This window comes from Geotrypetes seraphini, chromosome 2, assembly GCF_902459505.1.
Source record: "Geotrypetes seraphini chromosome 2, aGeoSer1.1, whole genome shotgun sequence".
NCBI classification, from domain to species: domain Eukaryota; kingdom Metazoa; phylum Chordata; class Amphibia; order Gymnophiona; family Dermophiidae; genus Geotrypetes; species Geotrypetes seraphini.
Window position 1 is genome coordinate 53580266 of NC_047085.1, and position 21856 is coordinate 53602121.

The 21856-nt window shown below is 41.0% G+C and overlaps 1 protein-coding gene across 1 annotated transcript in view; it reads left to right on the plus strand.

The window, feature by feature from the left end:
* CSMD3 (CUB and Sushi multiple domains 3) overlaps window positions 1-21856 on the plus strand; it is a 1852015-nt gene that overhangs the window by 769948 nt on the left and 1060211 nt on the right. The window contains exon 9 of the mRNA XM_033933128.1: window positions 12821-12908. Within this exon, the coding sequence (XP_033789019.1) occupies window positions 12821-12908 (88 nt within the window). The remainder of the gene's footprint in view (window positions 1-12820; window positions 12909-21856) is intronic.

A 21856-nucleotide genomic window follows, 5' to 3' on the forward strand; every position in this document is an offset into this window, starting at 1 on the left:
GCGCTTTATTTGGTTTTTTAAAGGTATTTGAATGTTTTTTGAGATGTCTTTTTTGCCTTCTCTCAAACAAGGTAAACACAGTATAAGTAGGTCTTTTAATTTCATATCCCAAGGCTTATGGTGCAGGCTTTGTAGCATTTCAAGTACTATTTTTTCTATACTACTTCTTCTGTATGTGTGTGTTTTTAAAAATGTGGTCTCCAGAACTGGATGAGGTTTTAACCAGGGATTGTGAAGAAGTATTTTCACTGTATTTTTCCACTTTTAATTCTTCCTCCTATGCATTATCATAATATTCACCATTTATTTTTCACACAGTTTTGCAATATTGTGATCACCACATCTAGATCGGCATTCCTTATTTCAGCCTCCGATTCTAGAATTTTGTTACCTAAACTGTGTGCATTGACATACATGGCCCTCCATATCTTGTGTTTGCTAAGTCCCTGTGAGGCGTATCCTACCCGAGTCGGTGTGACTCTTACAGTCACACTTGAAGCATTATGGGACTTGGTAGTGAATCTAGGGAATTCCTTAAATCCTCAAATAAAAAGTTTGGATAAAGAACTAAAAGAACAAAAGGAAGAAATAAAAGTTTTAAAGCAGGACATGTTACAATTTAAAACTGAGACACAAAATACAAATAAGGAGCTAATGATACTGAAACAAAATCAAGATATGTTGGTTAAAGATAATATATTACTCAGGAAGAAGTTGGAAGTGCAGGAGAATAATGGTCGAATAAATAACTTGAGATTTATAAATTTTCCAAGAATCCTGTCAACTTCTCCAAGAGAAATGGTGAAAAGATATTTTATGGAAATTTTGGATATTCCTGAAAACTCTTTGCCTCCTCTTACAAGAGTGTATTACCTACCTGCTAAGCCCCAATCCAAAGAAGAAGAAAAAATTGAGGAACTCCGGGAGAGGTCATTGGACATTTCGGTAATACTGGAACAATCAGATAGAGAACTGGCTGTTCCAGCTACTCTCTTGTTGTCTGTTGCTTTGGCTCCAGATAAAGATTGGATATTAAAACTTTTCTTTAAAAATAGATCCAAAGACTTCCTGGGGCAACATATTCAGATTTTTCCTGATGTCTCTAGAGAGACTCAGAAAAGAAGGAAATAATTTTTAATTCTAAAACCTGGAGTGACTCAATTAGGGGGTATTTTCTTTTTGAGATATCCATGTAAATGTGTAGTTAGATATTCATCATTGAAGTATATATTCACAGAGCCATCTCAACTGATTAGTTTTCTCTCAATGAAACGTCTAGAAAAAGGAATAACAACATAATAACGTCCATGGAAAGTTAGTTCCCTGCACTTTAGTCAGATAAGGTTTTTTCTTATTTAATTAATTTGAATTATATATGTTCTACTCTTTAATTATGGATCCAATAAATATTGAGGACTAGTGTGAGATCAGCTAGATTAGTATTTCCTTGTAGTAATATTAATTATGGAAGTTTAGCTTAATATGTTGTTTGATCTCACTTTACTGTACAAGATGTATATGCTTGGAAATATTGTAAAATTTTATAAATAAATAATAATAAAAAAAAAAAAGAACTGTTTGCAATGTGGGTACTTACCTTGGACATGGAAGCGGAGTTTCGACTCACCTCATCAGGATAATTCCTTTCTGCACTAATATGTGAATGGGTACCCTCCCCCAACTTACCTAGTTTAAAGCCCTGTGAAGCAGGCGGGCTAGTCGATGTCCGAAGACGTTCTTACCCCTACTGGTCAGATGGAGTCCGTCTGGTCCCTGAAGTCCTTGTAGCGCTTCCCCATGGTTTAGGAATCCGAAGTTCATATCCCGGCACCATCCCTGTAGCCACTCGTTCGTCCTCTGGATACGTTCATCTCTGCTCTTCCCTTGCCTCTAACCGGGAGGACCGATGAGAAAACCACCTCACACCTGCGCTCCTGTCCGCTTCAGCCTCTCATCCAATGCTCCAAAGTCTCTGGTGATGGTCTCCGGTGTGTTCCTGGCAGTGTCGTTGGTTCCTATGTGGACAAGAAGCATAGGAAAGTGGTCTCGGGGCGTGAGTAGTCTATCCAGACTGGCGGTGACATCTTGTATCCTGGCTCCAGGCAGACAGCAGACCTCCCTAGATTGCATATCCAGTCTGCAAATTGGTCCCTCGGTGCCCCTCAGCATGGAATCCCCGATGACTATTACTCTGCGCTTCTTTGGGGGGAGCCGGTCTGCTTAATTGAAATATTACTTTTTGACTTTACATTTTTTTGCAAAGTATGTCATAAAATGTTTGATGGGTTTTTATTCAGTTCACAATTCATTTTCACAAGGTAGTGTTGTGGTGCGGTGGGAAATATTTCCTTTTTATATCAACTTCATTCAGGACATGACACACTAAATTTCATAAGAATCAGCCAAGTTCTGTGGAAGATAGATTTTAAAAAACACATTTTGGTGGGTTTTTATAGGGGGGAGGAGGGGGCTCACAGTGTATGAGTCTAGATAAATTTATATTTGTGGAACTGTTTTCTGTTACCTGTCTCTAAAAATGATAATTTGTATGCTTCTGTGCCAGCATGTATAGGATTGATCATCAGTTCTTTGCATGTGGTCCTTGATGTTTTATCTACAGAACTTTTTTTTTAACTTATCTTTTTATCAGTGAAAGCAGCAGAGAACTACTGACATGAGCTCCCATATTTGTCCAAGAAACATAAAACCATAAAATATAGCAGATAAAGACCAAAATTCCAAATAGACTGCTGTTTTCCTTTCCTGTTGTATATTATGGGTTTCTTTGACTTCTGACTTTACTTTCATCTCCCTCTGCCTTATTCTATCATCTTAATTTTTCATCTTATTTTTGCTTATACCACTTCCACAGGGAGTCTCTAGGCTAGCATGTATTTGCCATCCTAATTCTGAAGAAATATATCCTTATGTTGGTCTTTTATTGTATTTCCGTCGCAGTAAGGTTTCTTTTTAAACAATTTCCTTTGCCTTTTTTTATGCCTCTTGCGCTTTATTTGGTTTTTTAAAGGTATTTGAATGTTTTTTGAGATGTCTTTTTTGCCTTCTCTCAAACAAGGTAAACACAGTATAAGTAGGTCTTTTAATTTCATATCCCAAGGCTTATGGTGCAGGCTTTGTAGCATTTCAAGTACTATTTTTTCTATACTACTTCTTCTGTATGTGTGTGTTTTTAAAAATGTGGTCTCCAGAACTGGATGAGGTTTTAACCAGGGATTGTGAAGAAGTATTTTCACTGTATTTTTCCACTTTTAATTCTTCCTCCTATGCATTATCATAATATTCACCATTTATTTTTCACACAGTTTTGCAATATTGTGATCAGCAAATTTAATCAACACAACATCCATGTCCTTTTCGGTGTACAGTACATTGTCTCATCAACACCCATTCTTTCTTTTTTTTTTTGGAAATCATGTTTATTGAGGTCAACCAGAGTAACAGAGGCATATAAGAAATAAAGATGCCAACACAAGCGGCGGTGAACAGTGCAAAATAATACAGTCGGCCGCACCATCAGAGAACACAGTAATGGTATAAAGACTACAGTATATATAGTCAAAAGACAAAAGAACAACAAAAAAGCCAAAAGGAACCAAAACCAAAAGAGTGAGGAGCCCACCACTCCCCCCCTAGAGCATATCAAAAAGAACTAGTATAATAGCCAATAAATGAGTGGGGCTACAGAGCAGAACAAGCTCCTCAGTCCAGGAGAAAAGAAACAATGAGCGGCAGATATCTCCCGTCTGCACTCTCATAACACACCAACTACAAGAACAGCCCAGGTCCCCCATATGACCCCAAAGAACCCCCAACTCAAGATACAACACCCACACCAGCCAGCACAAACCAATCATACACCACACATTCCCATACACCACACATTCCCCCCAAACAAGCAACCCCCCATGGCGAGAGACTAGAGGCAACTGCAAGAACACTCTCCATAAAGACAGGTATGCCCGAACCTCTGGACTGGTAGAATGTTTATGATAGCATAGCTCAAAACGTGCCAACTAAGACATTTGATTGAGCCAGCAGTCCAAGGCCCCCTCCTGAGTCCAGTATTGTAGGATCGTCTGTTTAATCGTGAGCAGGGTCAAATAGATAAAGTGGCGCTGAGGTACAGTGAGACCTTGTACTTCCAGCAGTGTTTGATCGCCAAGAAGCAGTGTTTTATAATCCCACTCCAGGTCATGCTGTAAGACCAATTGAAGCTGCGTAAAGGAAGAGTTCCATAGGATGAGTTCAGGACACTCCAAAAAGGAATGTAGGAACGTCCCAGGAGCCTGTTTGCATTTAGAGCACAGGACGGCATCCCATAAACCCATGCGAGTACCCCTTTCCTTAGTAATGTAAGCCCTCAACACCCATTCTAATTACATATTGCCCACTTTCATTTCTAAGGCCCAAACACTTTTTCTTTAAATATTAGTCCCTAAACTTGTGACTACTTTCTGATTTTTATTAGATTATTCCTTACTTATTCCAACCCCTCTGTAGTACCTTTCCTATTACAAGTCTTAGGGTTCTTTTATTTAAGTCAATAGATTTTTACAATAACATAGCATGTGGTAAGGGCAAAACTTCTGCATTCAAAGCAGGAGGCATGTCATGCATCTGCCCTGCATTTACCGCAGAAAGCCAACACTACCTGCATTGGCACTATTTTAGTGACAGGTAACCTGGGAGCACCTAGGTAATCTGGCATAGCATGTAACACGCTGTTGGCCCAGTAAATAAAACAATATTGCCATGGCAGAGCACCTCAATGATCTTATCCTCAACTAGGAAGCTCCCCCAATCTGATCTTCCTCATTGAGTCCTCTAATTCAATCTCTCTTCAAGAAGCTGACCAGTCTGATCCATCCAAAATGCTCATACTACTTAAATTCAAACCATTGCTAAATCCCTACCCCCTTCATAAAGCTCATCCCCTTCACACCAAAAACCCTCCTCCCTCTATCTCCCAACCCCACCCCTCACCCATACACAGAGATCCACAGAACTTACCTGGGGTAATCTCTGGCAGTCTACAGCGATTGGGAGTGAGTGGTTCACCTCTGTTATCTTGTCTGTTTATGGACACAAAATGGTACACATGACCCTTTGCAGTAGTCTTCTAGTAGTATCACTAAGGGATCAACCTTCCATTAAGAGCAAAGACCTCTGGTAGTACCATTAAAAGACTATTGCTAACGATTATAAGCATCTTATTGTACTAGAAGCCAGATAGATAGGAGTGGAGAGGGACCACCCCATCCCATATCCATAGTCTACCAGAGATTACACCAAGGCTACTCAGGAGTGTTGGGTTGGTGTGAAAGGAAAGACTAGGAGGGAAGGCCTTCAGTTAAGATTTGATTTTGGATTAGAGGATCTTTTTTTTGGGGGGGGGATAAGATTGGGGAAAGGGGGGCTTCTTGAGGACCAGATCAAGGGGAACTATGGGGGATCAGATCAGGCGGGGGATCTTTGGGAGCATCACCCTGTTGAAGTAGCAGGCAATCCTGTAGCCAGGACTTGCCCACCAGGGTATGCAATGCCCTCCAAGGGTCATTAAGGAACTGAAAGGGACTATACCTGAACTGCTTCAACTAATAACCAATCTGTCGATCAGATCGGGAAGGATTCTGGAAGACTGGAAGGTAGCGAATGTTACACTGATCTTCAAAAAAGGTTCGAGGGGAGATCCGGGAAACTAAATAATAATAATAACAGTTTATATACCGCAGTACCGTTAAGTTCTATGCGATTTACCAAAGATTAATGAAGTACAAGTTGAGAGAAGTTAGGGGATTGGTCAACAAGAGGGGGATGGGACAACTACTCCAAAGGGTCCAGAGAAGAGCGACTAAAATGGTTAAGGGGCTGGAGGAGTTGTTGTACAATGAGAGATTAGGGAAGCTGGGTCTGTTCTCCCTTGAAAAGAGGAGACTGAGAGGAGACATGATCGAAACATTCAAGATATTGAAGGGAATAGACTTAGTAGATAAAGACAGTTTGTTTACCCTCTCCAAGATAGAGAGAACGAGAGGGCACTCTCTGAAGTTAAAAGGGGATAGATTCCATACAAATGTAAGGAAGTTCTTCTTCACCCTGAGAGTGGTGGAGAACTGGAATGCTCTTCCGGAGTCTGTTATAAGGGAAAACACGCTCCAGGGATTCAAGACAAGGTTGGACAAGTTCCTGCTGAACCGGAACGAACGCAGGTAGGGCTGGTCGCGGTTAGGGCACAGGTCTTTGACCTGGGGTCCGCTGCGTGAGTGGACTGCTGGGTGCGATGGACCACTGTTCTGACCCAGCAGCAATTCTTATGTTCTTATGTTCTCTCATACTGAGGATGTGTCTCCAGGAGCTTCTGCCCAGAATGGAAGGGTTAGGATGGCCGTTGTAGTAGGAGATTCGATCATTAGGCATGTAGAGAGTTGGTGGCTGGTGGATGTGAAGATCACTTGGTCACTTGCCTGCCTGGTGTGAAGGCAACAGACTTCATGTGTTACTTAGATAATATTTTATACAGTGCTGGGGAGCAATCTGATGTCTTGGTACATGAACGTACCAATGACATCGGGAAATGTGGTAGGGAGATTCTGGAAGCCAGAATTAGGCTCTTAGGTAGGATGTTAAAATCCAGAACCTCAATGGTAATATTTTCAGAAGTGCTCCCTATTCCATTTGCAGGAGACAAGAGACAGGTAGAGCTCCAGAGTCTCAATGCATGTATGAGGCAAAAGTGGAGGGAGAAGGGTTTTAGATTTGTTAGGAACTGGATGACATATTGGGTAAGGGGGAACCTATTCCACAAAGATGGGCTCCACCTTAACCAGGGTGGAACCAGGCTGCTGGCACCAACATTTAAAAAGGAGATAGAGCAGCTTTTAAACTAGAAACTGGGGGAAGGCTGACAGTCGCTCAAAAGAGTATGGTTTGGAACAAGGTATCTTTAAAAAGATATCATCATAAAAGGGAAGACAGCACATCCTGATAGTGAGGTTGCAATAGAGGCCTGCTTGGTGACAGTGAATAAACCTCAGCCAAATCTGACAAGGTTCCACGTTTCATTCATTGATCCTGAAAAACTTCCTCCTTCCTATTTTATTTATTTTTTACTTATAGTAATTTTAATCGTTTTATTAATGATTTATCTTAAAATCTTCTCCATTAAAACCATATTCATTTGAATGGTATTCAATATATCTTCAAGGTATTTATCTTAAATGTTGCAGCCCGACGGGACCCATTTCACCACAATTACTGGCTTTCTCAAGGGTTCACGTAAGCTGCTGCATAATTATTTAGCAATAGCATTCAGTCTCTGGGCTTCTTACTGAGTGGCAACAATGGGGCAGTGAGTGGCCTTGTCCCTATACCCGATACAACCCGTTTTTTTCCCTCTCCGTTTCGGCGGGTTACCTGTAGCTAGCCGCGGGTAACAATCACCGTGTCATTCTCTGGTGCCAACATCCTCTGCAAAGATGGTTCTCAGGGTGGTCCACCCCCTCTTACTATGCCACTAGAGGGGGACAACAACTATTGAGGGATTCATGAGAAGTCATGCCATAATCCCTCCAGTGGTCAGTTGCTGAATCAGAACACCTTTTTGTACCCTAGATGTGGTTGAAACAAGTTCAGATAAAAATATTTTTCTGACGTTTTTTCATGTTCCATTGTTACTATTGAGCCTTCTAATTTTGGATCCTCCCTAGTCCCACCCAAAACACACCCCTTGCTTTTTGGACACACTGCAATATACAGCATTTGGGACCAGATTCTGTAAGTGGTGCCTAGCTGAATTGCATAAGGAACTCAGCACCATGCCTACTGGTGTCTGCTTTGTGGCACCAACCTGAATGTAGGTGTGGTGAGGGGTGGAGAATAGACAGGGTATGACTTAGGTACTGGAAGGCACCAGTGTTAGGCGCTGGCAAAGAAAGCCAGGAAAACTCTGTCCTACATTACTGGCCCCTAACATCAGGATCCTACTGGCACCTAAGTCCTTAGGCACCGGTAAAACCAGTTCTATAAATGGCACCTAGCGGTTGATTGACAACCATGCCTAGCAGTACCTATATGTTAGGCGCTGTTAGGCTCCATTTATAGAATAAAGCCCTTTGAAGCATACATCTGCTTTGAAAATAAGTGTCTATATGTTCTAATACTGTTTTAATGGAAGATTATCTTTCTTATTTGATTTTATAAATTCTTTTTTTGTATTATGTTGTTGAAATAGATTGATGTTTTATGCTATTGTGAGCTACTGCAAACCTTTTAGTAATGACAGAAGATAAATGCTGACTTTAAATTAAATTAAATCTGGCCTCAGCCATAATGAATGAGAAAATGACCTACCTACATTACCCCTGTCATCCTAATCACATTACTCTGCTGAACCAGGTGCTGGGACCAAAGCCTTTTATATAAGTTCAGTTATTATTAATTTTATATCAGCTCCCCTTTTCCTCCCCTCCCCATCCCCGGCCTCTCTTCCCTCTCCTTTTCCTCCTCTTTAGGATAAATGTGACACAGAATGTTTACTATCTCTGGGGAATACCCACCTCCCCGAGGTCTTTTTCTCCCAGTACCTTGCGACCACTGCAGTGAAAGTAGGCTGCTTCTCACCCGTCCCAAAGCACCTCTCAGTAGCATTGGAATATCCATGGATATTGCCTGCAAAGGCCAAAAAAAGCAACAACCAAAAACCCCACTGATCACCATGGCAGAATCACTATTAGGCTTTTGCTTGCATACCTCAAAGAACATCTCAGCATTTAGTCCTTTAAACATCTAGGAGCTAACCCAGTATATCAAAAACAACCCTTTGAATTTAATTCTATTCTCAATGAGCAACCAATACAGCAACTGCAAATGATCAGAAGCAGTTTTGCATATTTTAATGCAGGCAAATTTCTGTCTGCAGAAATGTTTTCAACTTTATATTTTGCCTTTATGGAGATATTTTCATAAAACCTGTTTTACATGTATGTGATATGGAAACCGCATAGTTGTATGTGGTTTATAATTTTTTAAATAAATAAAAGGACTTTTATAAAATAATTTGGCTGCTAATGCATTTAAAGCATTTGTGCAGGAAAAGTATGTATCTCTTTTATGACATCTGCAAAAGATGTTTCTGGTGAACCAAAGGCAGAGTTGTGATTAACATGTATGTTTTGTAAAATACATGTGTACTTGCAGAGTTTTACATCTTCTTCAGAACAGTAGAATTGAATGTGTGCATTTGTATTCTCTTGGGGCTGGTTCTGGGAGTCTATGTTAGGGCCTGTCTTTTCTTGCACCTTTTCCCTGGATTCTATAAAGGTCACTCAAATTTGGGCACAATCCTGAGTTGTGTGCACAACTACGTAAATTAATTAATGAATCATTAGCACCCAGTCATTGGCTGCTAACAATAAATTGTTGGCTTAAATCGACACTAAGGTCTAGATCAGGGGTGCCCACACTTTTTGGGCTTGCGAGCTAGTTTTAAAATGACCAAGTCAAAATGATCTACCAACAATAAAATTAAAAAACACACTGAAAGGCAGAGAAAATGTTAATTATCATTCATATTCCATTTTTTTTTTCCAAAGAGGTCAAAGCAGATGACTCTATGCAATGTCATCTCAGTAACAACCATACAAAAATAGACATATATACCCCCTCCATTTTTATTAAACTGCGATAGCAGTTTTTAGCACAGGGAGCTCCACTGAATGCCCTGCACTGCTCTCGACACTCATATGCTCCCTATGCTAAAAACCTCTATTGCGGTTTAGTAAAAGGGAGCCATAGTGCAAAATATGGACAGCAGATATAAATTCTCAAAACTGACACATTTTGATCACAAAATTGAAAATAAAATCATTTTTCCTATCTTTGTTCTTTGGTGATTTCACGAGTCTCTGGTTGCACTTTCTTCTTCTGACTGTTGATCCAATATTTCTTCCCTTCTTTCAGCCTTCTGTATGCTTCCTCTCCTCCAGACCTCATTCCCAACTTTTTCTTTCTCCCTGCCCCCTTTTTTCTTTCTGTCTCCCTGCCTCCCTTTCTTTCTTTCTCTCTCTCTCCATGCCCCCTTTCTTTCTGTTTCCTTTCTTTCTTTGCCTCCCTGCCTGCTCCCTTTCTTTCTTTCTCCCTGCCCTCCCCAAGCCACTAGGTTTGCCGCCGCCATCATCGGGGAACAGGCCCCCAAGCCACCGCCGCACCAAGCTCTCCCTCCAGAAGTGTCACACTGACCAGCATTCCGCTCCCCAATGTCAATTCTGACATCGGAGAAGAAGTTCCGGACCAGCCAGGCAGCGATTGGCTGGCCCAAAACTTCCTCTCCGATGTCAGGCTTGACATCAGGGAGAAGAATGCTGGTCAGTTTGACACTTCTGCAGGGAGAGCTTGGGGTGGCAGTGTGGGACGTCGGGTAGAGGAAGGCTGATCGGCCCAGTAGATCGGGACGGCAACTTGAGTCTATCATGGAGCCCGGGATGGGTTCCGCGATCGACTCGCGTTGCCTTCCCGATCTACCAGTCGATCTTGATCGACGTATTGGGCATCCCTGACCTAGATTCACTAAACTCACCTTTCCGATCCGATCCGTGGGCGATCCGTGTCCGAGTCTTGTCGGACGACCAATTCACTAAAGAGTACCCATGGAAATGATCTGATCAGACACATGCCCACAAGTGATCCCACATATCGCTACAGAGCGATCCAGACGCATGTGCAGACCATCCTCTCTGCCTGGAGATGCGATCCACGCATGCGCTTGCTCTCCGCACAAGCTTGAAGTAAAAAAAGAAGGGGGTGGTGGTTGCACTCGGCCAGACTGGAACAACTAGCACAGCACGGCATAGTGCAGCCTCACTTTAAACTTGTGGGTTAAAATTGTGGGCTTGCAGAAAGGCAGGATGGCAGAGGTCAGAGAGCAGGGCGACAGAGACCAGGGAGATGTTTTTTATTTTGATGATTTCAGGGCAGCAGAGAGCAGGAAACTCGGCAAGAATGTGAGCGACTGGTCCTCAGCAGTCACTTCGTTTTGGATTGGCCAGCCCAATCAGTGTTCATTTGTTGGTTTAGTGAATCACTGCCTTCCTACTTTGCATACCATTTCCCCTCATTTACATGTGCGGATCAGATCGGCCAGAAGGTTAATGAATCAGGTCGGAGAAGGCTCACAAACTGGTCGGAGAAGGCTCGCAAAGCGTAGTGAATCTAGCCCTAAATTCGAGTTACATATGCAGCAGTCTATGATCATCTTTATAAAGAACAACACCTATATTCTCTCATTTAATATGTTTTATTTAAGAAAACATTATATACCACAAATCTACAATTTTTTGTGGTTTACAACTTACATACAAAACACATTAATGAACAACATGTATAAAATCAATGATTCATGTCAATGAGCCCAAGCACCGTATTTACTGGCATATAATATGCAGCCCCCCCCCTTATATACATATCTTAAAGAAAAAAATAATAATTTTATCTGTTTTTTTTCATGAATTTCCATAATGATTTACTGTACTAATTTTATAGTTATTTATGTCTACAAAAAATGTAACTAGGGAACACAGTAGTTAGGCACCTTTTAATCTTCATCCTTAAAACCCAGAAAAAATGTGACGCGCATGTACAGTGCACTATTGTGAGACCTCACAGCATCTGAGAGAGTGCAAAAACAAGGTGGTGCGCATGTACAGTGTTTACGTGTGAGACCTTGCAGCGGCCGAGAGAGAGCAGGAAACTGACGTGTGTACAGTGCGTACTTGTGAGACTTTGCAGCGTCCGAGAGAGAGCAGAAACAACATGATAGTATATTAATATAAACCAGAAGTTTTAGACTGACTGAAATTTCAACTCATGATTACCGGTGCATAAAACGCACCCCATATTTTAAGTGTATTTTGAGGGGAAAAAAAGTGTATCCTATACACTGGCAAATATGGTATGTTGTCGAAGATTTTCTAAAGTCAGACTCAATCAGTCTTAAGTCTTTTGGAAGTTTGTTCCATAATTCAGGTCCCACAAACAAGATTGAATCTCGATACATCTCTAATCTTATTTGCACAACTCAAAAGAAGTTGTGGCCATGGGAGGGGTAAGAGTGTTTTAAAAAGGTTCATGCAGTGTTTCACAATTGGGGAGGAGGGGGTGTGCCAAACATTTGCTGAAACCAGGAGTGAATCCTGGTGTGCAAGCTCTGGCATCCAAAATTTAGTCGTGAGGACAAGATGTCAATAGATCAGCCGGGTGTGTAGTTTAAAAAGCCACTTTATTGGTCAATATGTCACAATAGCTCAAAGAGTCTTTGAGCTATTGTGACATATTGACCAATAAAGTGGCTTTTTAAACTACACACCCCTAGCTGATCTTTTGACATCTTGTCCTCCCGACTCCTCGTTGTGTGTTTTCGTCTCGTTGTTGAGGCCTGTTCTTGGCTTCTGATTCAGTATCCAAAATTTAGTCACAGGGACTGGTTCCACACGCTGTTCTATAAAAGGTGCTCAGCCCGGAGAGCCTTCTATACAAAATTGCTGAGCACTGATTTTCCCAGCACCCAAATTTTGGGTGCAATTTACTGAATCTGGCCCTTATAGCATTTTTCATCTACATATCCTATTATATAATCAAGCTCTTTGTGTAATTAGATGGAGGTATGATTTCATGGTAATTTGAAAGAGTTATTATTTTTTTTTTAAATACTCTGTATTGGCAAACATTTTGTAAACCTGAGTTTTCTCAATCATATTATTTATTTTCTCTCTCTCTCTCTCTTTCTTTCTTCTTCTTTTTTTTACAGTAAATGAAGGAGGAATTAAGCAAGCATCCAATTTATGTCCAGATCCAGGAGAACCAGAAAATGGAAAAAGAATAGGCTCAGATTTCAGGTAAAATATTAAAACAATTTTATTTAAATGCCTTTTCAAATATGTTTGCTGAATTATAGATCATATAGTGTAACCATAGAAATAACTATTTGACTATTGTTAATGTTTGATGTTTGCTTTAAAAGCAAATAAAAATGTGCTTAAAGAGAAAGTGGAATGGAATGGAAAGGGTAGATGGGAATCACTTGTTTACTCATTTCAAAAATACTAGGACAAAGGGGCATGTGATAAAGCTACTAAGTAGCAGATTTAAAACAAACCAGAGAAAATATTTATTCACATACCATGAAATTAAACTATGGAATTTGTTGCTGGAGAATATGGTGAAATTATTTAGTTTAGCGGGGGTTTAAAAAAGGTATGGATAATTTCCTAAAAGAGAAGTCCATAGGCCATTATTGAGATGGATTGGGAAATCCACTGCTTATTCCTAGAATAAGCTGCATAAAATCTATTTTACTACTAGAGATCTAACTAAGTATTTGGGACCTGGGTTGGCCACTGTTGGAATCAGGATACTGGACTTGGACCTTCGGTCTGTCCAAGTATGGCAGTTCTTATGTTTTTAAAGTCAAGCTATGAACTCTGCAACAAAACCTGAGGAAGATGATTTAATGTTGGATTATTTGAACTTCCTATAGAACTTTTTTTAAAAGCTGCAGTAAAGAGTGACATTGATGCGCCCTTACATGGGTCTTTCCCATGCATTAAGGCCACGTTTTGCTGTGGCCAGAAAATGGGTGATTTTCCATTTTTCAGTTTAAAGAACATGCACTAATAGAAACATAATGGCAGATAAAGGCCAAATGGCCCATCTAGTGTACTCATTATCTCTTCTTCTCTCTAAGAGATCCCATGTGCCTATCCCAAGCTTTCTCTCAACCAACTCTTCTGGGAGACTGTTCCATGCATATACCACCCTTTCTTTTAAACAGTATTTCCTTAGATTACTCCTGAGTTTACAATCTCTTAACTTCATCCAATTCCCTCCCATTTGAGAGCTTCCTTTCAAATGAATGCGACTCGACTCATGCACATTTACATCAAGTAGGTATTTAAACGTCTCTATCATATTCCCCTCTCCTACTTTTCCTCCAAAGTATACATATTTGAGATTTTTAAGTCTCTTCCCATATGCCATATGACGAAGATCACGCATCATTTTAGTAACCTTTCTCTGGACTGACTCCATCTTTTTTATTGCACAGAATATTCTAAATAAGGTTTTACCAGTGTCTTATACAGGAGCATCAATACCTCCTTTATTCTACTGGCCATACCTCTTCCTATGTACCCTAGCATCCTTCTAGCTTTTGCCATCACTTTTTTAACCTGTTTGGTCACCTTAAGATCATCACATACAATCACACCCAAGTCTCCCATTCTTCTATCGTGCACATAAGTTTTTCACTTTCTAAACAGCAATGTTCCTTTGGATATTTGCAGCCCAAATGCATGACCTTGCCTTTCTTGACATTAAATTTTAGTTGCCAAATTTCAGACTATTCTTCAAGCTTCACTAGGTCTTTCCTATGTTATTTACACCATCTGGGGTGTTTGTTTATGTTTATTTAAGATTTGATTAACTACTCTAGTGAAAATTTTGCCAGATGCATCACCCACTGTAACATCAGAAACACTTTTCCCCATTTGTAAGCATTAAGTCCAGTATGACCCCCCCTCCCACATGGGTTCCATTGCCAACTGCTAGAACAGTTCTCCTTATAGAGAATCCAGGATCTCCTACTTCTAGAAGACCCTGCAATAGGAATACCCCAATCAACATCCGGCATGTTAAAATCACCTATTAATAAAACTGAATGTCTACTATTAAATCTCTGTACACTTCTTCCATCTGTGAAGAAGGCCTGTAAATCACACCAATGTAAATATATTTACCATTCCCTCTTTCCAAATTGATCAACAGTGCCTCTTCCTTGCCCTGAAGATCTGGCAATTGTGTGGCTTTAAAATGATCTGTAACATATAACGCTACTCCCCTCTTTGTACAATCCTATTATTATTACTGTACAATCCTACTCTACATTAACTGATCTCTAGTGCTGTTAATAACTAGCTTCTAACCTTGTTGATTCTAATTAATTTGTAACATCTTTTAACCATTGTAAACCGCATAGAACTTCACGGTCCTGCAGTATATAAACTGTTGTTATTACTGTTATTATTATTATTATTTGGAAACTTGTAAACCCCTTTTCTTTCAAGCCTGTCTTTCCTGAACAGATTATAGCCTGGTATAAGTACATCCCAGTCATGGATCTCTGTGAACCACATCTCCGTGATCATCACTATTTCCAACTCATCTTCTTCCATCACAACGTCCAGATCCAGAATATTGTTTCCCATACTTTGAGCATTAGTATATACTGCTTTCCATATATTGCCCCCTTTTCCCCATCCGTGTAGAGTGATTTTACTTATCTGAGAGTTTATACTCTCCTGGGAGCTTTGATCACCCTGCCCCATCACTTCTAGTTTAAAGCCCTCTTCAGTAGATTAGCTGAAGACACTTCTTCCCATCTTTGATAAATGCGTACCAACCCTTGAAAAATCATCCCATGTTCCAGGAAGTCAAAACACTCTCGACTACATCATCCATGTAGCCATTCATTCATATCAAGGATGCAGGCTTCTCTGCCCTGGCCTTTACCCTCAACAGGGAAGATGGACAAGAATATCTACCACCTGTGTACCTGACTGCTTCACCTTTTCTTCCAGAGCCACAAAGTCACTTTTTATATGTTTGTAGGGGTACCTGGCAGTATCATTAGTGTCAACCTGAATGAGCAGCATCAGATAATAGTCATCAGGCTTGATGAGTTTTGGCAAGCTGTCCGTAACATCTTGGAATTTGGTATCAGGGAGACACCATACCTCCCGGGACATCATGTTTGGTCTGCAGATGGATGCTTCTGTACCCCTCAGAAGAGAATCACCAACCACCAATACCTTATATCTCCTAGTGGTCACAGATCCAGTAATTTGTGGTATTTTAAGCTTTGATCCTTAATCTCCTCCACTTCCAGGGCTGCATACTGGTTCTTCAGCTCAAGGGCGGGTGGAGTCACAGTACCAATTTTTGCATGGTTCTGTAATCCGAGTCCAGCTGTCTTCCCTCAGCACATCATGCTTCAAGTTTCAAGTTTAATTGCATATCTTTTTTTACTAAGCGATTTATAATATATAATTTGATAAAAACAAACTAAAAATATAAAAAAGTGAAACAATGATGAACAGAGAAATGAGAAGGAGAGGGGGAGAACTACAATAAAATTAAGAAAAAGATGGGAAAGGAGAGAAAGAAAAGGGAAGGTAGGCAGGGCCCCACACCCAAGGCAAACAAGCAGGCAGGCAGGCCTCTCCCCCCCACCCCCCGTACCCACCCCAAACTCCACCATACCTTATTTTATTCCTCCAGAGGTCCAAAATACTTAGAAAATGTACAAACTCGAATTCTCACCGGCCTTGTGAAAAATCAAACAGAAAAACAGGAGACAGCAAAAACGAAACTAGCAAACACACATGGGCCGCTGCTAGGACTCGCATAACCATCCCTGCCCACACGCAACAGTGCTGGGAGACCATCAAAGGACCCATTCGCACGCTTTTCTACTGCACAGCAATGCGCCACCCAGCCCCTCCCACCGCGTGCCCCAGCCGCAGTAGCTACAGTTCGAGCTGTGCCTTGTCTCACCGTGCGCGCAGGATTTCTCCAAGAGATGGAAAGAACGGAGTTTCAGCACGTGTGCGGGGAGGGTGTGCGTGCTCGTCCAGCCACTACGGAGTGTTGTACCCTCTCCTATACAAGGAAAAAAAACCTTGCCGTTCCCTCTCCTTACTACTATAACTCCTGCAGATGGAAATAGTTGCCACCATGCCCTTCCTCTTACTGCAGGTAAAGCTTTCCTTTCCCCTTCCTATAAGGAGAGCTGGTGTGGATGTATTTGCTTTGGCTCCTCCTCTTCTAGGTATGAATTAAGTTACACCGCCCTCTGCTACACGCTCTCTTATCTTTTCATTCCCTGCAGCTTTAAAGGTATTCACGGAGCAGTGCCGGACCACTGAAGGGGGAGGGGGGTTGGATATTTGTTCCATAAGACACACCCTTCTTTCCACCCACTTTTTTGGGGAAGAAAAAGTGTGTCTTATAGAGCGAAAAATACGGTATATATTTTTATATATATTTTACACAAAACAATATTTGTTCGATGCTACAGACCAAATTATTTCTACGGGTTCTGCTCATTATCATAGGTTAATATGCATTACCAGTCACTACAGGTAATGCATACAGGTAATCGACTCCTAAATATTGGTTTTAGCATTTTATCATTTTAATTTTGGATATATTATTTCATCTGTGGTCTTGAAGTCTCTGTTCACTGTCCTGGTTGTAAAGACATTGAAACCGAGATCTGCTTTGGAAAAATGTTCCCCCCAACCTTGTCACCTCGTTCTTCTGATGCCTTATCCAGTACCTTTAAAGGTCTATATTATAGTAGTTGTTTAAATTCTGATCTGTTTCAACAATATTGTATCTCTTTTCATATGTTCTACCATGGTATATTAAGTATATTAATAGGGGAAGGTGTATATTAGGGGAATAAGTAGTATATTAATAGGGGAAGGTGCAGATGATTCCCTTTCCTTAAATGTCTTTTTATTGTGGGTAACACTATGGGTTCCTTTGAATGTACTGTCTCATAGAAATTGGTGCTCTATTTTCCAGTTTGAAGCTTGCTTTTTGTAAGTTATGTTTGTAGAAAACTAGATCTGGGGGATAAAATGCTAGAATTAGAGCAGCAGGAAAGATTTATTTCAGTGAATTATCTTCTCTGGTAGTAGCTGTAGGTCTTTTGATTTGTATTGCTTTCTCCAGGACTGAGTCGTATGGTATTACAAGAGTAGCCCCTGCTGCGGTTTTCCTATATACGTGTGTGTAGCACAGTTAGTTTCCTAGGGTCTTTTGTAAAAAATGCAGAATTTTTTTTTTTTTAGATCTCTGACCTGGAGGAGACCTGTTCGCCTGTTTTCTTTATTTCCATAATAATTTGAACTCCCTAACCCCTTATTTTTCCTGTTTGTCTGCTTTGAATAGATTGTAAGCCATCAAGCAGAACTGTCAATTTGTGCAACGTTTATATACCTCTAGAAGATCAATAGGAATGGTTAAAAGGAATAATACCCTGTTTCCCCGAAAATAAGACCTATCCTGAAAATAAGCCCTAGCATGATTTTTAAAGATGCTCCTAATATAAGCCCTACCCAAAAAAATAAGCCCTAATTAAGGTCAACCCTTGAAGCCTCCCTCACCCTCCCCACAAATGTTCATGACACCCCCTGACTCCATCCTTGACACTAGTGCTGCATGATTTGCTAAAAAAAAAAAAAATCAGACTCTTTGATTCAGCAACTCGCACCCCTGCTGCTTTAGGAGGCCTCGGAGCAGAGTCTCACGGTGGGAGGGTTGGTGGGGCTCTGTTGCATAAGGGGATGGGTGAGAGATGAGGAATGATGCTGCACATGGAGGGGAGGAGGACAAAGGAAAGAGAAAGAATTGAGGTGGAGGAGATGATTGTTGTACATGAAAAAAATAAGATATCCCCAAAAATAAGCCCTAGTGCATTTTTTTGACCCCAAATTAATATGACACTGTCTTATTTTCGGGGAAACATGGTAGTAGAATGCAATAAATATGGAACTTTTAACACACCCTCCAGTGATATATGAATAACACTGCTTGTGATCATCCTCATGAGCAACATTTTTTCCATGATGGGGTCTGCTGTCCACAAAGCTGTGGCCCAGTGATCCTGGGCACTTTTTAAAGGGGACAGCCAAAGTAGCTCAGCACCCAAATATTTAGGACTTAACTTTGGTTGACCTTTTTGGAATCTATCCCAGGTACCATAATAGTTAGAGTGAGAGCCTGCTGAGATAGATAGGAAAATAAGAGTGCCTGATTAGATTTTGAACAGATTGTGAACAGCCACACCGATGTGCAATATATCAAATACCAAACAAGCTTGAACTAAAATAGTTCTGCAAAATATCTGTGACAGATTATCTTCTTTGAGAATATCTGCGATGGATTTCTGAGGATCCGTTCAGGATTTCTTAATGTCTGCTGTAGACATTGACATTTATGTGGCTTTTCTTTTTACAGGAGATTCATCAGTCCAGCTACACAAATCTATAGATTTATATCGGTTTTATTGCTTTAAGAGATTTTCATATCCTTAATTCAGACTTGAGAACAATTGCTGAATGTTAATGAAATGCTTCATATGTATATAGTTAATTGGGATGAAAGCAATATGATGGGAATTTACTGATGGCTAACCATTGGCAATGTTCATTAAACTTGATGTACCACCTTTCTAAGGTTATCTTTAAAGTGGTATAGATAATTAGCAATAATAAATTGCCAAGTGACACATTGACCCACTAAATATTTGAAGAGCCCTTGCTATAATTATTCTATTTGCTAAAGCATGCTAATGGTAATGTAAGTTAAAAAGGTTTTAACATTTTATACTAGTGTTATTTAAAACACTTTTCGGTCTAACAGTCTATTGCAAAAATCAATCAAATGAGCTGTACAGTATTCATATTCCAATTGCAAATAATACTTTTGGTTTAATATGCATTGGATTAAGCAACATGATTTATATTATCCTTTTGGGATTGTTAAACTATTCTATTGTTAACTTTTAGGGCCCTTTTACTAAAGCTTAGCATACACTAATTCCATTAGTGCATGCTAAATGATAAGAAATTGAATTTATATCTAGGGGTTTCTCAGCATGTAACACACTAATTTCTTAACAAATGTCACTCACACCACTTCCACATACTCTTCGATTAGCCCTCAAGTCAAATAATCAATAAACACATTAACAACATATTTTGGAACCAAATGCTTAGTTGCGGCTTTATTGACAACTCACCAAGATCAATGCGTCATAACCAAATTAACATTCATCTTCTTCCAGAGTGGCCTTCTACTATCCCACTTCACTGTCAGATAATCGGTATCAGCCTATCCATCTTGTCAAATCCAAAATGCATTCATGTTCCATACTACCCCCTCCCCCCATGAGGCCTGTGGTGCCGCCTGCCTGGCTTCACAGCTTTTGTTGCAGTGTTGCACACAAGTATTCCACACCCACTCACATATCCTGAAGATCTATTCACCCCATACTAAATGGCTGCCTAGAACCACCCTTTCCCGAGTTGCAACAGCCCCCACCCCACCCAAACCAAGAAAAAGAAGAAGCAAAATCAGGTGGCCAAATAAATTTTACTTCAACCTCCCCTCCAGGCCCTAATCCACCCTCTAAGGCTCACACATAACCTCCCAACCCTTCACCTCCCATCCACCTGTCAAAACAAAACTTACTTCACCTCAGTGACCCAACTACCTGCCCTAACCTTCACCAATCAAATCAATCTCACCTACTAATCACCATCCTTCCTTCCACAGCAACAATTCTACATTCACCAATCTAACACTTCAAACCCATTACCTCCACTCACTCATCCCTTACCACAGCACTGATTTCCTACCATTTACCCCCCCCAACCCAACCCCCCTAATTCCCCTCATTTACGTCCGAAGCTCAGTCATTGTTATTAGCCCATGTCTAAATTAGTAGGCATCCTTTGCATGCACTGCGCTTTAGAGCAGGAGTCTCAAAGTTCCTCCTTGAGGGCTGCAATCCAGTCGGGGTTTCAGGATTTCCCCAATGAATATGCATGAGATCTATGTGCATGCACTGCTTTCAATGCATATTCATTGCGGAAATCCTGAAAACCCGACTGGATTTCAGCCCTCAAGGAGGGCGTTTGAGATCCCTGCTTTAGAGAAAGTGTTCTTTAGTGTTAGCATTTTAGAGTATGGAATCCCTATTAATATCTGTCTATTTCCCTCCTCCAAGTGTTCACATGAGCAGGAGCCTGATTCTCCCAGCCCAGAGAGATTGAACCTCTTCAGCCTAGAAGGTTCCAAACCACTGTTCCTTCGAGTCTGCTTGGCTGCACAGCCACACACCTTTTTTAAGGTTGCCATGCAGAAAAATCAGTAAGCTACCATATTCCTCTTGCCACCACTCTGCCACTACAATAGCAGCAACAAAACATCAGACGTTACTTACTCATTTTTTTTTCTACCTGCAACTGCTGGAACCACCTCCTCTAATATTACCTTCCTGTTCTGGGGCAGGGCTGGCAGCCACGGGAAGAGAAACAATGGCCTTTCAAGTGATGCTTACTGTTTTGCCACTGCTGCTACTGGTCAGGAAAAACAACTACAGTGGCAGCTGGGGCTTTCCTGGGGGGAGGGATGTTTAAAGACACAAAGAGAACCTAAGAACATAAGAATTGCCGCTGCTAGGTCAGACCTGTGGTCCATCGTGCCCAGCATTCCGCTCACGCGGCGGCCCTCTGGTCAAAGACCAGTGCCCTGAGACTAGCCCTACCTGCGTACGCTCCGGTTCAGCAGGAACTTGTCAACTTTGTCTTGAATCCCTGGAGGGGTGTTTTCCCCTATGACTTTTTCCAGAAGAGCGTTCCAGTTTTCTACCACTCTCTGGGTGAAGAAGAACTTTCTTACGTTTGTACGGAATCTATCCCCTTTAAACTTTAGAGAGTGCCCTCTCGTTCTCCCTACCTTAGAGAGGGTGAACAACCTGTGCTTATCTACTAAGTCTATTCCCTTCAGTACCTTGAATGTTTCGATCATGTCCCCTCTCAATCTCCTCAATCCCCCGCATGGACTGCCATCCCCCGCCCGAACAACTTCAAACCTACCCCCTGTCTGGCACCAGCACGCAGCCTACAGGATGTGTTGGTGCTGCTTGAAGAAGTTCCTGCCTTTTGCTGGGCCTTGAGCATGCATCTGCGCATGCTCAAGGCCTTCAAGTTCT